This window comes from Eubalaena glacialis, chromosome 10 (genome assembly GCF_028564815.1).
Source record: "Eubalaena glacialis isolate mEubGla1 chromosome 10, mEubGla1.1.hap2.+ XY, whole genome shotgun sequence".
Lineage (NCBI taxonomy): Eukaryota > Metazoa > Chordata > Mammalia > Artiodactyla > Balaenidae > Eubalaena > Eubalaena glacialis.
This window is the reverse complement of record NC_083725.1, coordinates 73965630-73978108: the sequence shown is the minus strand read 5'-3', so window position 1 is coordinate 73978108 and position 12479 is coordinate 73965630. Positions and strand designations below refer to the sequence as shown.

At 41.4% G+C, this 12479-nt stretch overlaps 1 protein-coding gene across 5 annotated transcripts in view; it reads left to right on the top strand.

The window, feature by feature from the left end:
• Positions 1–6064: 6064 nt before the first annotated feature.
• RIC3 (RIC3 acetylcholine receptor chaperone) overlaps positions 6065–12479 on the top strand; it is a 46131-nt gene continuing 39716 nt past the window's right edge. For all 5 annotated transcript variants that reach the window (XM_061201411.1, XM_061201410.1, XM_061201415.1 and 2 more), the window contains exon 1: positions 6065–6211. In XM_061201411.1, coding sequence (XP_061057394.1) covers positions 6088–6211 — 124 coding nt within the window. In that variant the 5' untranslated portion in view covers positions 6065–6087. The remainder of the gene's footprint in view (positions 6212–12479) is intronic.

Here is a 12479-nt window from a genome sequence, read left to right as displayed (position 1 = left end):
TCCTCCTTCAGACAGGCCTATTCCACATGGTGGAGAAAAAACAGTTATCTGGAATCCCCAACTGTGTATCTGTCTTAGTTTGGGCTCCCTGAAAGCAGACTCCAAGGCAAGAGTTTGGGTGCACTGCTCTATTTGGGAGACGATCTCAAGAAGCATGATGAGGGAGTGGGGAAGTGAGAGAAGGGAGGAGAAGAAGCCCCCAAATGGGTGTGTGGATGAACAGTCACAGCTGGAGCAAGTAGAGCCCAATTCCACTGGGATGCCTCAGAAGGAATGTGCAGAGAATCCCTCAGGTTGTCCACCTGGAGCAAGGAAGCCGAGGTATTTATCTACCAGCTCCCCTCTCTCATTGTTTGAGAGTTGCTCTGGGGATGGGAGCTCTCCAGCAGGCCTAGCTTGCTCCCCAAGCCAGAGAATGGCCTTATGCAGAGAGACACAGGACCCCAAATTCTGTGTAGGACCTGTCAGCAGGTGACCTCAAGGGTGGACCAATGGGATACACTGAAGCACCTATAACATCCACAACAACTCCGTCCAGCCCCATGGCCCCCAAAGCAGTGTGGAGCTGCTGCTTTTCCAACTCCAGTTCCAGCAAGCCCTGTGAGGAACCCTGATCTAGCAGGCTTAGGTCACATGCCCAATCATGAGTGGACCAATCATTAGTCCAGGGGAGCAGAGGGCTGCTTCCTAGGAAGGGGAGTAGCTTCAACTGTTGGAATGGGAAAGATTCCCTTGGTCCTTTCCTCTACCCTCTTTAGTTACCAAAACCCACATTCACTACAGAAGGACTGAGTTGCAAGGAGAAAGGCACTGACAGACACAAAACTGCCTGGTCCTCCAGTTTTCACCAACTTGATCTCCCTGCAGAAAGAAAACAGTCATTATCAAAAGGCCAATTGTCATTCAGCCTCTTTAGAAAAATTCCCATTAAAGATAAAGCAAATTTTAATTAGATTAAGTATCCAATTACTGTAATTACATTTTTTAAAAATTCACATCATGAAGATGACCCTTTTTAAAAGGGTTACAGGAATAATTAGTGTATTCATATTAACTAAAATGTATTAGATAATATTTATACCCAGAAGACAAAGTACATTACACAAATTTCACCTTTGGGGAAAGCTTGCAAATGTTTTGGCAGTGGCATGAATATTTATAGGCAAGAGTGTGCTTTAGCAAGATTATGTGAGCAAGCATTTAAATGCTCACCAATTTTTACCCAGGGGTAAAGTATACAGAAAATGTAGTGCAGAGATTATGGATATGCAAAGTGTGACTTAAGCAGGGAATTTCTATCAGTTTGCTTAATTAATTGGAGCCAAAGACCATTTCTTCTCATTGAAGGCAGAAAGGCCCAAGGTATCCAACTGTGACTTCTCTCTGTTCTGTGTCACCAGGGGCAGGGGCCAGCGAGGAGTGTTGGTAGCAAAGCAGTAAGGGTATTCTCACCTCGACCACTTGCCACCAGGAAATCTGGGTCCTCATGCCGTTGACCTTTACCCACACAGTCCCAGTTGGGTAAAGCTTTAGGGTGAGGAATATGGGCCTTCTAGAGGCTTCCTCCCTATAGGTTTTCCTCCGAAACCATCTTCCCTTTTCTGATTCCAATTTCCTTTCATTGGACATGCTTTGAGCTGCAGCTCCTGCTGCTGTTTTGGTCTCACACACAATTGCCTTCCAGGCTCCATCACATTTGCTAGCTCATGGGAGGCAGGGAGGGGAAGGGGGTGGTATAGTCTCCATTTCACAGGTGAGAAAACTGGGGCTCTGGAGCTTGGAATAACCCCCAGAACTAGCTTGGGAAAACTCCACAGAACTAGCCTAGTAAGGGAGCTCTGCCGCCACTGACCCCAGACCTGCGTGGCCTCTGCTCTGCCTTTAGGAAGCTACTTGTGGCCGCCACCAACTGCGGGAACTTCCACTTCTGCTACCACCTATGGCCGTCAAAAAAGGCAGCCCAGGCATTGATGTTTCCTCTCATAGATAACTTCCAAACTGAAATCAGGCATGGGTACATCTGACTGGGGAAACAGAGTTATGTATCTGCACCCCAGTGGCCAGGGGAAATATAGTTTGTTGGATTCTACATTGAGAAAGTGAGGTTCTCAATGTGTATAACATCTGACAAAGAAAGGCTATTTAAAAGACTGTGGACAACCACAACTGGCAGATGTTTATCACATTCCCCTTATCCTTGATAGAAATTCCATCCCTCTCTCAAGGCCCTGGTCCAACATACCCTCTTGTGTGTATCCTGTCCCATCTCCTGCTTGCCTCCTTTAGCTTTTTCATTCTGGGCTTTGAAGTTACAGGCCTTGCTCCCTTCTGCTCAGTGTTCTGGATATTTGGGTCTCACTTCCCTGCTCACCACCCCGATTCCTGCCTTTAATAAGGGTCCATGACTCTACAGTGGAGCTGCTATGGTTCCTTATAGGCTCTTTAAAATTGTTTTCAGAGGCCAAGGTACATCCTTGGAATCTCCTCTGGGATGGAGAAGCCTCAATAAGAGGAGGAATTACATTTTCGAAAATAGCTAAAGTCACTGTATTAGAGTTCCCCAGAGAAACAGAACCAATTGGATACTGCTCAGTACATATTTTACTCTGACTCCATCTCCTCCCCTTGACGTCCCAAACCTTCTGCTTACCGTGCTTTCTGGATTCAAGATCTGTCATCAGAAAAATATCAAGTTTGAAAATCACTAATACAAGTCATAGAAGTAAGTCAACGGCCTGTTTGACAGAGGGCTAAAGGTTAGACTATGATCCATGACTATGAATATGACAACTTTACACTGAGTGACTTTCCAATGTCTCTCATGGAGGAACAGTTCGGGGCCCCTAGGTAGGCAGTCTCAATTGGAAGCAGCTGCAGTTAAGTTGCTCTAGCTGCAGTGCCTCGAGGGCCTCATATCAGGGAGCCCCGCTGGTCATCACAAGGCAGAATGGAAATAGATTCCAAGGAGAAGGAGGCAAACAGAGGTCCCCTCTCTTTGGGCCTAAGGCTGAGAGAGCCCCTCTCGACAGCTTACTGCACACCAGAGGAAGGTAGGTTCTCTTCCCTGGATCTTGTGGCCCATGAGCAGTTTGTTTCTGTGCTGAAATTGGGTGTTAAGAAAGCAGAAAGGAGGTAAATCAGGAGAATTGGGAAGGCGTTATCACAGGGAAAAGAACGCCAGCAACACAGGAGAAGCTGCTAGGGAGTAATTTACAAGTTCCATGACAGTGGGACTGCAAGTGAAAGGAAAAGAGGTTTGTTCTGAGTGTAGAACCGTAAAAAATAGAATTAGACCAAATAGTTACTAATAAGAGCTGGCATTTATTCAGGAAGTTTTGTATAATCATCAAAGGATTTATGTATGTAAAGCACTTAGAAGTATGCCTCCGAGTGACTGCTGCTGCCACTGCTACAACTACTCTAAAAACAAACTACAACTCTTAGAAGAGCGTGTCATCTGATTGCTTATTACACCCTCTGTTCCTGTCACCTTTCATCCTTCCAGTAACTCCTCATTCATTCAAGATTTTAGCACCTGGATCACTATCTTCTTTTCCACTGCATTTCTGTCCTCATACTTGGGAATTTCAACATAAGGGTGTAACCTAAGTTTCCACTGTGGCCTCTTATCATTTACATGAGCATTCTTGCTAATGTTATCTTCTCCCAGACTTCATTTACTATTGGTGGGCTGATCACTTCCATATTTGTTTCCAGCCCAAACGTCTCTTCTGAGCTTTGGACCCATATACCCAACTGGACAGCTCTGCATGGACATTTCATGGAACCTCAAACTCAACTCGTCAAAATCTGAACTCATCTTTCTCACAGATCTGATTCTTCTGTTCTCAAAATCTTGTTATATGGAATCAATGTCTATCCGGTCACCCAAGTGAGAATTTGGGGGGTGATCTGGGATTCCTCTGCACCTCTTAGACTATCCCATCAGTCATCACCTTCCTAAGCTGCACCTGCTGTCTGTGAGTCCAGAGCATCTCTGGTTCCAGAAAGTAAAACTGGTAGTTAAGAGAGCAAGTCTTGGAGTAAGCATGCCTGGATTCAAACAATAACTTCCAATGTATATTGTGTAGTTGTTGTCAAGTTACTTAGGCTTTCTGTTCCTTAGTTTTCTCATTTGTAAAGTGGGTACATAATAATATTTCTTACTTCATAAAGTTGTTAGGAGAATCAATTGTTATGATATGGGAAACACCTGGAACATAGGAAGTGCTCAATAACTTTCAGTGCTTTTGATGATATCAATGATGATGATGCCTGAGTGATGCCAGTAGGGGCAACCACCTGGCTGCAATAATTGAGGAGCCAGACTTGGAGGATATCAACTGCTTCTTGACAGACTTTCAACCAATCCTTCTTTATTCAGGCCCACTCCACATTTCTGCCTTTAAAGGAACTCAGTGCTTCCAATTCCTAATACTTTATAGGTTCTGAAGGCCAAATTTGTTTGCTTCTTAGAGTCTTTCTCTCTGTAGGCACTTCACTTTTTATGCTCTAAACCTGCACTGTCCAATATGGTAGCCACTAGGCACATAGTTATTAAGCTGTTGAAATGTGACTGACTAGTGCTACACATGTGGAAATGATAATATTTGGGGTATTTTGGGTTAAATAAATATATTATTAACTTCACCTGTTTATTTTCACTTTTTAAATGAGGCTACTAGAAAATTTTAAATTCATATGTGACTGGCCTTATATTTCTATCGGATAATGTTGCATCTTATAAAATTTTGACATTTGTTGTCTGCTGTCATGTTTTCTCCCATTCTCTCTAGTCTTTTAGTTGATACACTATCTTTTTATTTTCATTATTGTGAGGTGTCTGGGGAAAGCAAAGATAAGTGGGTGTGCTCCATCTGCCATGCTTAACTGGAAATGATATCCAAGTTTCTCATAACCTAGTTCCTGCTTATATTGCCTTATCACTTTATGTCCTGTCACCAATCCCATGGCCCAGCCAAAACGAATTACTAATAGTTTTCAGAACACGTAAGGAAGCTTCGAGTTTACGCCTTTGCTTTCTTTGCATCCTTTCCCTGGTATACCCTTTTAACTCTTCCCACCTGCCTAGTAACTTACTCATTCTTCAAATACTCAGATTTCACCTACTCTCAGGAGTTTTCTCCTCATTCCTCCTCCTTCCAGTTGAGCTGAGTGCTCCAGAGTCCATAATTTTTCCTGCATTTTCTTGTTTCTATAACTATCTACCCCATACGGAAGCCAGCTTATTCATCAGATTCTGTAGTGCCATTTCAGGGTCTGATACATAATAAGAACCAAAAGAATGTTTGTTAAATAAACCCATAAAGACAGTAACGAAGAACTGTAGGGATACAGAGGAAAGAGAGGCTGACTAAAAAAGTTTCATGAGGGTAGTACTTTTCAGCTGTTCTTCAGAGAAGTTTTTAACAGGTGGAGATGCGTTAGTGATTTTCCAGGCAGAGGTAACACGATGAGCAAAGGTTCCCTGAAGGTAAGAAATATGCTGGGGAAATAGCAAATGATCTAGTTTGGACGGAGCGTTGGTAAGACCGGATCACGCAGGGCCTTGAAGTCATAGAAAGCAGTTTGACCTTTCTATGAGGATAAAGAGGAGTTTTTGAAAGATTTGAAGCTATGGAGAGCTTAAAACGCATTAGAGCTGCGTTTTAGTATCATCACCTTGCTCTGCAGATGGACAATGGAGGTGCGGGGCCTGGGTGGGGCCTTAACGAGGAAATTAATGGGCGGTCTGGGGCGGGGAGTGAGCAGTGTGGTGAGCGGGATGGAGAGGAGGGACGACCATCAGTTGTTTCGGCGGTAGAACGCCCAGGTGGGCGTGGGGCGTGGGGCGTGGAAGGCGTGTCTAGTCGGTACAAATGAGAGGGCGCGGGTACCACTCATCGCACCTGGTGACCGCGCGGGAGGAGCGGGTCAGCCCCCCGCCGCGGAGCCGGAGGCGCTTGGTCACTTGTCCCTCGCGCGTCGCCGTCCGCGCAGCCCTCGGTGGGGTCGAAGGAGGCCGCGGGCGTTGCGGTTCCAGTTCCGGTTCCGGTTGGAGCTCACCTGCGGCGAGGGCGGGTGGCCATGGCGTACTCCACCGTGCAGAGGGTGGCCCTGGCCTCGGGGCTCGTCCTGGCTGTGTCGCTGCTTCTGCCCAAGGCCTTTTTGTCCCGCGGAAAGCGGCAGGAGCCACCGCCGGCTCCCGAAGGTAAGCGGTGCTCCAGGGAGGGCGGCTCCGGCAATCTCCGTCCCCGCTAGAGAAAGCGGACCCGGCGGCGTGTGGGAGGTGCCAAGCCCCTGGGTTCTTTTGACACCAGCGGGCAGCTGCCCGAGCGGGGCCCTCCTGACCTTCCACCGCAGGCAGGACCAGGAGCGTACGCAGACAAGCCTGGGCACACTCCCCGGTTGCTGGCAGCCCCTTCCCCTCACTGGCCTAACGCAACTAGTCACCGTCTGCTCAGGTGCTCTGAGTCAGGAGGGCTCTCTTGGCTTCCCCTCTTCAGGGCTTCCGTATGCTTTGTGTCGTGCATTTGAATGAAATAGTTGGAATTGGTACTGTTAACGTTAATTCGTTGTGTACTTTTAGTTTGGTGTTGGGTGCTCACTGCTTCAGGCTCTTTTTGTGCCTTTGTAAATATAACTTGAAGATTTTAATAATACGAATTTCAATTGCTGAGATGAACAAGGCTCTGCGTTCCCCTTACCTGAACAAGTATTTGTTAATGTTTTGCTATTGGCATGATGTATGTGGTGGTTAAAAATCCACCCTTTGGTTTGCATTCTGGGGTTTTATGGGTGAGTGTAACACGGCAGGGATGCCAAGGCTGGGAGAAGGAACTAGAACAGTTCTTTGTAGGTCATGAAGTTGCCGTAACTTGAGTCATGGTTTTACAGTCTCCACACTTCCACTAATATTCAACCTGTTGATTGTTGGACAGCTCCTTTTGAACTGAAACTCATTTCCCTCTAATTTGTGCACACTGGCTGTAACTCCACCCTCTTGTACCTCACAGATTATAAATACTACAAATGCAAAGCACCAAGCTCTAGGGATGGAGAGCAGATCGAACCCAGAATTGTTTATAGAGTTTGCTTGATAATCTTTGTTTGTAAAACTATCTACCTGGGAGAGACTTCTTAAAAAAAAAAAAAAAAAAAAAAAGTTTTTTTTTTCTTTCTTTCTGTTTTATTACAAAACCCCAAAGGTTTTACTCACTTTGTCTAATGATATTGTCTGCATTGAAGAAGAGTAAACTTGCGATGACCCTAAGCAGTAAAGATTTGTCTAGAATAGTCTCTTATCACAGTGAATTTTCGTTATGCTGAATTATCTTGAATAAGTTCTATTCATTGTGAGTGGGAGACATTCTTCTGAATGTTGTATAGAGAGGCGATTAGACATGGCTTTTTCTCTTAAGAACACAGGTGGTAATAATCAATGTTCTCATCTTAGAATCTTTGCACTTTCTGTTCTCTTCATTCCTGAAGTGTTCTTTCCTCAGCTTCCTTCTCATTGCTCAAGTTTCAGCTCGAATGTGATCTCCTCAGAGAGACTTTCCCTGATGACCCTAGCTAAAATAACTCTTTACTCCCATCATTCCCTTTTCCATCATGTTTTATTTTCTCTGTTGAAGGCATTACTATATGATATGACATTTTATTATTTATTTACTCTTTTTTTTGTCTCCACCTTCTAGAATGTAAGCTCCTGAGGGCAGGCACTTTGTCTTGTTTACTATTATTTCTTCAGCAGTTGGCATATAATGGACAGTCAATAAATACTTTTAAATGAATAAGATTATGAAGATACTAATATTGTGAGTTCTTTTTGCATTAATTACCAAAGTAGTATAATCTAGGCAGAAACCTACCTTGAATGATGTATTCCAGTAACTGAAATTTGCTAACTAAAATCCCTGCCCTGGTACACTGACATTTTAAAAACAGTGAATCCTAACCATTATTGGGTTATATACCCCTTTGAGAATCTGATGAAAGTTATGGATTTTTTTCCCAGGAAAAATGCACATGCTTTTTATACATACATTCAGAATTTGAGAATCAACTCAGAGAATCCACAGAACCCAGAAACTCCTGTTCTGAATAAAGGGACAGCCCTGATTATTTGAAAATTCTTAAAATTCATGCCATTATATCAATAGCTTCCATTTCTGCCCATTGGCATATATGTGAAACAAGCACAGTCCCTTTTCCACATAACAACTGTTAGGATAGTCTTTTAGCAAATATTTATGGTGTACACTTTTACATAGTTTACACACAACGTATAAATACTGTTAATTCCATGAAAAAATGAGCCAAATCCCTGCCTTGAGGAATCCACAGTTTAGTAGAGGGAAACAAACATTAAATAAGTGCAAGAAAGTGTCAATTACAGGTACTCAAGTCCTTGCACGGAAGTGGGGAGACACATGTTAGAATGGTCAGTTTTATTGGTGGCTCAAGAAAGGTGTCATGGAGAAGGAGAGCCTTTTTTTTTTTTGGTAATAGCTTTCTTGAGATATAAATCACATACTATGCAATTCATCCATTTAAAGTGTGTGGTTGAATGGTTTTTAGCATGGTCACAGAGTTGTGCAACCATTAGCACAATCAATTTTTAGAACATTTCATCATTTTCACCCCCCCGAAAACCCATACTATTTAGCCATCACCCTTCAACACCCCCCAACCCCTTCAGCCCTAGGCAACCATTAATCTACTGTCTGTCTTTATAGATTTGCCTCTTATGGGCATTTCATATAAATGGAATCATACAATATGTGATCTTTTGTGACTGGTTTCTTTCACATAGCATGTTTTCAGGGTTCATCAATGTTGTAGCATTTATCAGTACTTTATTACTTTTTATGGCTGAATAATATTCCATTGTGTGGAATATTCCATCCACATTTTATTCATTCATCAGTTGAAGGGCATTTTGGGTTTTGATTATTAAGAATAACACTGCTATTAACATCTCTGTACAGATTTTTGTATGGATACATGCTTTGGTTTCTCTTGGGTATATGCATTTGGGAAATGTAAGCATTTTAGTGTGGCTGGAACTAAGAGTGGAATTTCTGGCTCATATGATTACTCTATGAGCAGTTTTGAGGAACTGCTAGATTGTTTTCCAAAGTGGCTGCATCATTTTACATTCCCACCATTAGTGTGAGGGTTCCACTTTCCCCATATCCTCACCAACATTTGTTATTGCTTGCCTTTTTGATTATAGCCATCCTAATGGGTGTGAAGTGGTATCTTATGGTGATTTTTTTTTTTTTTGTATTTCCGTGATGACTAACAACATTGACATCTTTTATAGGCTATTTGTGTATCTTCTTTGGAGAAATGTCTATTCAGACTTTTGCGCATCTTTAAAATGGGTTTCTTATTGTTGTAAGAGTTCTTTATGTATTTTAGGTACAAGTTCATTATCAGATATATGATTTGCAAATGTTTTCTTCCACTTAGTAAGTTGTCTTCACTTTCTCGATGGTGTCCTTTTAAGAAAAGTTTTAATTTTGATGAAGTCTGACTTATTTATTTTCTTCTCTTCTGCTTTTGGTGTCATATCTAAAAAAATAATTGCCAGATCCAAGGTCATGAAGATTTATGCCCATGTTTTCAAGTTTTATAATATTTACTCTTATATTTAAGTCTTTGATCCATTTTGAGTTAATATTTATATATGGTGTGAGGTAGAAGCCCCACTTCATGTGGATATACATTTATCCCAGCATTATTTTTGAAAACACTATTCTGTTTACATTGAATTGTTTTGACACCCTTGTTGAAATTCAATTGACTGTAAGTGTGAGAGTTTATTTCTGGACTCTCAATTCTGTTCTATTGATATAAATATCAAATATACCCGTCCTTATGCCAGTACCACACTGTCTTGATTACTGTAGCTTTGTAGTTAAGTTTTGAGGTCATGAAGCATTAAGTCTTCCAACTGTGTTCTTTTTTCAAGATTAATTTCTGAGTCCTGTGGCCCAGCATTTCCATACACATTTTAGGATCAGCTTATCAATTTCTGCAGAAGCCAGCTGGGATTTTGATTGTGTGGAATCTGTAGACCAATTTGGAGAGTATTGCCATCTTAACAATATTAAGTCTTTCAATCTATGAACACAGGATTTCTTTTTATTTATTTAGGTCTTTAATTGATTTCAAAGAACTTTGTAGTTTTCAGTATACAAGTCTTATTTTGTTAAATATATTCCTAAGTATTTTATTCTTTTTGATGTTATTGTAAATTGAATTATTTTATTAATTTTATTTTCAAATTGTTCACTACTATTTTTTAGAAACACAGTTTTTGTGTATTAATATTGTATTCTGCAAACTTACTGAATTGTTTATTAGCTCCAATACATGATCTTGTTCTCTGCAAACAGAGATTGTTTTACTTCTTTCTTTCCAATCTACATGCCTTTTCTTTCTTTCTTTCTTTCTTTTTTTTTTTTTTGCCTAACTGCCTGGGCTAGAACCTCTGGTACAATGTTGAATAGAAGTAGTGAAGAGGGAACATCCTTGATTGTTCCTAATCTTAAGAAAGCTTTCATACCATTAAGGGTAATGCTAGCTGTGGATTTTTTTAAAGATGCCCTTTGAGGGAGTTCCCTTCTATTCCTAGTTTGTTGAGTATTTTTATTATGAAGGGGTGTTGAATTTTGTCAAATGCTTTTTCTGTGTCTAGTGAAGCAATCATGGGGTTTTTGTCCTACATTCTATGGATATGATGCGTTACATAATTGATTTTGGGGTGTTAAACCAACCTTGCATTCCTTGGCTAAATTGAGGAGGTAATTCTAAAGTGTTTTTATTAGCCAGATTAAGAAGAACATTCCAGGCAGAGGGAACACAGAGCAAAAACAACACCCAGAGCCTTGAAATAGCTTTAGAGTTGTAAGAGATGAGACTAGGGGCCAAATTGTAAAGATTTTTTTTTTTTGCCATACTTAAGGAGTTTGGATATTATTCTAAAGATAGAGGAGGCCACTGTAAGTTTATGAGTAGAAGAGAAACATACAGTCTGAAAGGACACCTTGGCGACAGTGTAGAGTCTGTATCGTGAGGATTTTTTCAGGGAGAATATTGTTGCAGTAGTCCAGTTGAGACATGAACATCATTAAGCCAGTGTCTTTGGGCTCATCAGTTAGGATTCTCATGATAAGTCACAGGAAATTCAGCTGAACTGTCTTAAGTCAAAAAGAGAATGTATTGACTAGTGCAAATGAAAAGACCCTGTGTTAGAATTGGCCTCCTGTGTGGTTTGATCTAGAGATTCACAGTCTGATTTTCCATGTCCTTTTCACTTCTGGGTTCCTTCTCAAGTTGGCTCTGTCTGTTGACTTCTCTCTCAGGGTAAGCAACAATAGTTGCAACAGTTCCAGATATCACCTCCTCACACTTAATTGTCCAGAGAAAGAATGTTTCTGTTCTTTTGAACTCTTCCTTCACTCCCATCTTACTCTTATCCCCTCCCCCTCCCCCTCCCCCCCACCTATTCTTTCCCAGTAGTTCCAGCTAACGCATCCTCCCATCTTAATAGCTTGAGTTAAGCTATTTGCAGTGCTGTGGGTAGAAAGAATATGCTGATTGACCACTGTGGAGTTGAGAGTGATTCCCAAAGGGAAATAGGGGTACAGGAAGAAGAAGGAGTAAATGGAGCAGGGGAGGCATCAACGTTGGATAGGAGGGAAGAGAACAATTTTAAGAGACATTTTTAAATAGACGTGGAGCGTGAGAGAGAGGGAGGCATCTTGAATTATTCTCAGTTTATTGGCTTAGGTGAATACATAGATGGTAACACCCTTTACCAAAATAGTAATGAAGCAAAGTAGATTAAAGGGGAAAGATGATGAGTTCAGGAATTTGTAGACTAGTATCACGTCCCCTTCTTCCATCTTTTTTCCTAAGTTGACATCCCTAGCTGCCTCATCCACTCCTCATATGACATAGTTGCAAGTATCTAAACATAGCCCTCTTAGATGGCAAACAATAGCAAGTGTAAGCCAGTTAGCTCATGGATGAGCAACCCCCCCACCCCCATTTTTAAAATTCTTTACTTTAATTAATGCATCTTGGGGATTGCTTTAGATTTTTGGCATTTTACTTGCTGACCTTGCTGTATATTTGAATCTTAAACTTTTTTTTTTTTTTTTTTAATAGGAGCTACTCATCTAGGTTTTGTCCATTTTGTACATTCACTTGATGTTTTGGAACCAAATATAGCAGTTTCTAGCCTTCCCTGTTGCATTTAATCTATTGGTCCAGAATTCTAGCCTCTTGACATTTTTTCAGAATATTTATTGTTCCATTCAATGTATTTGTTTTACTGTCTCTCTCAGCTATATGCCATTCTTGATTTTTCAAAAAACTTTTTTGTTAGACATTTTCAAACATAAGCAGAAGTCAAGAGAGTAGTAAGATGAATCCACATCACCCTGCTTCAACAACCATTA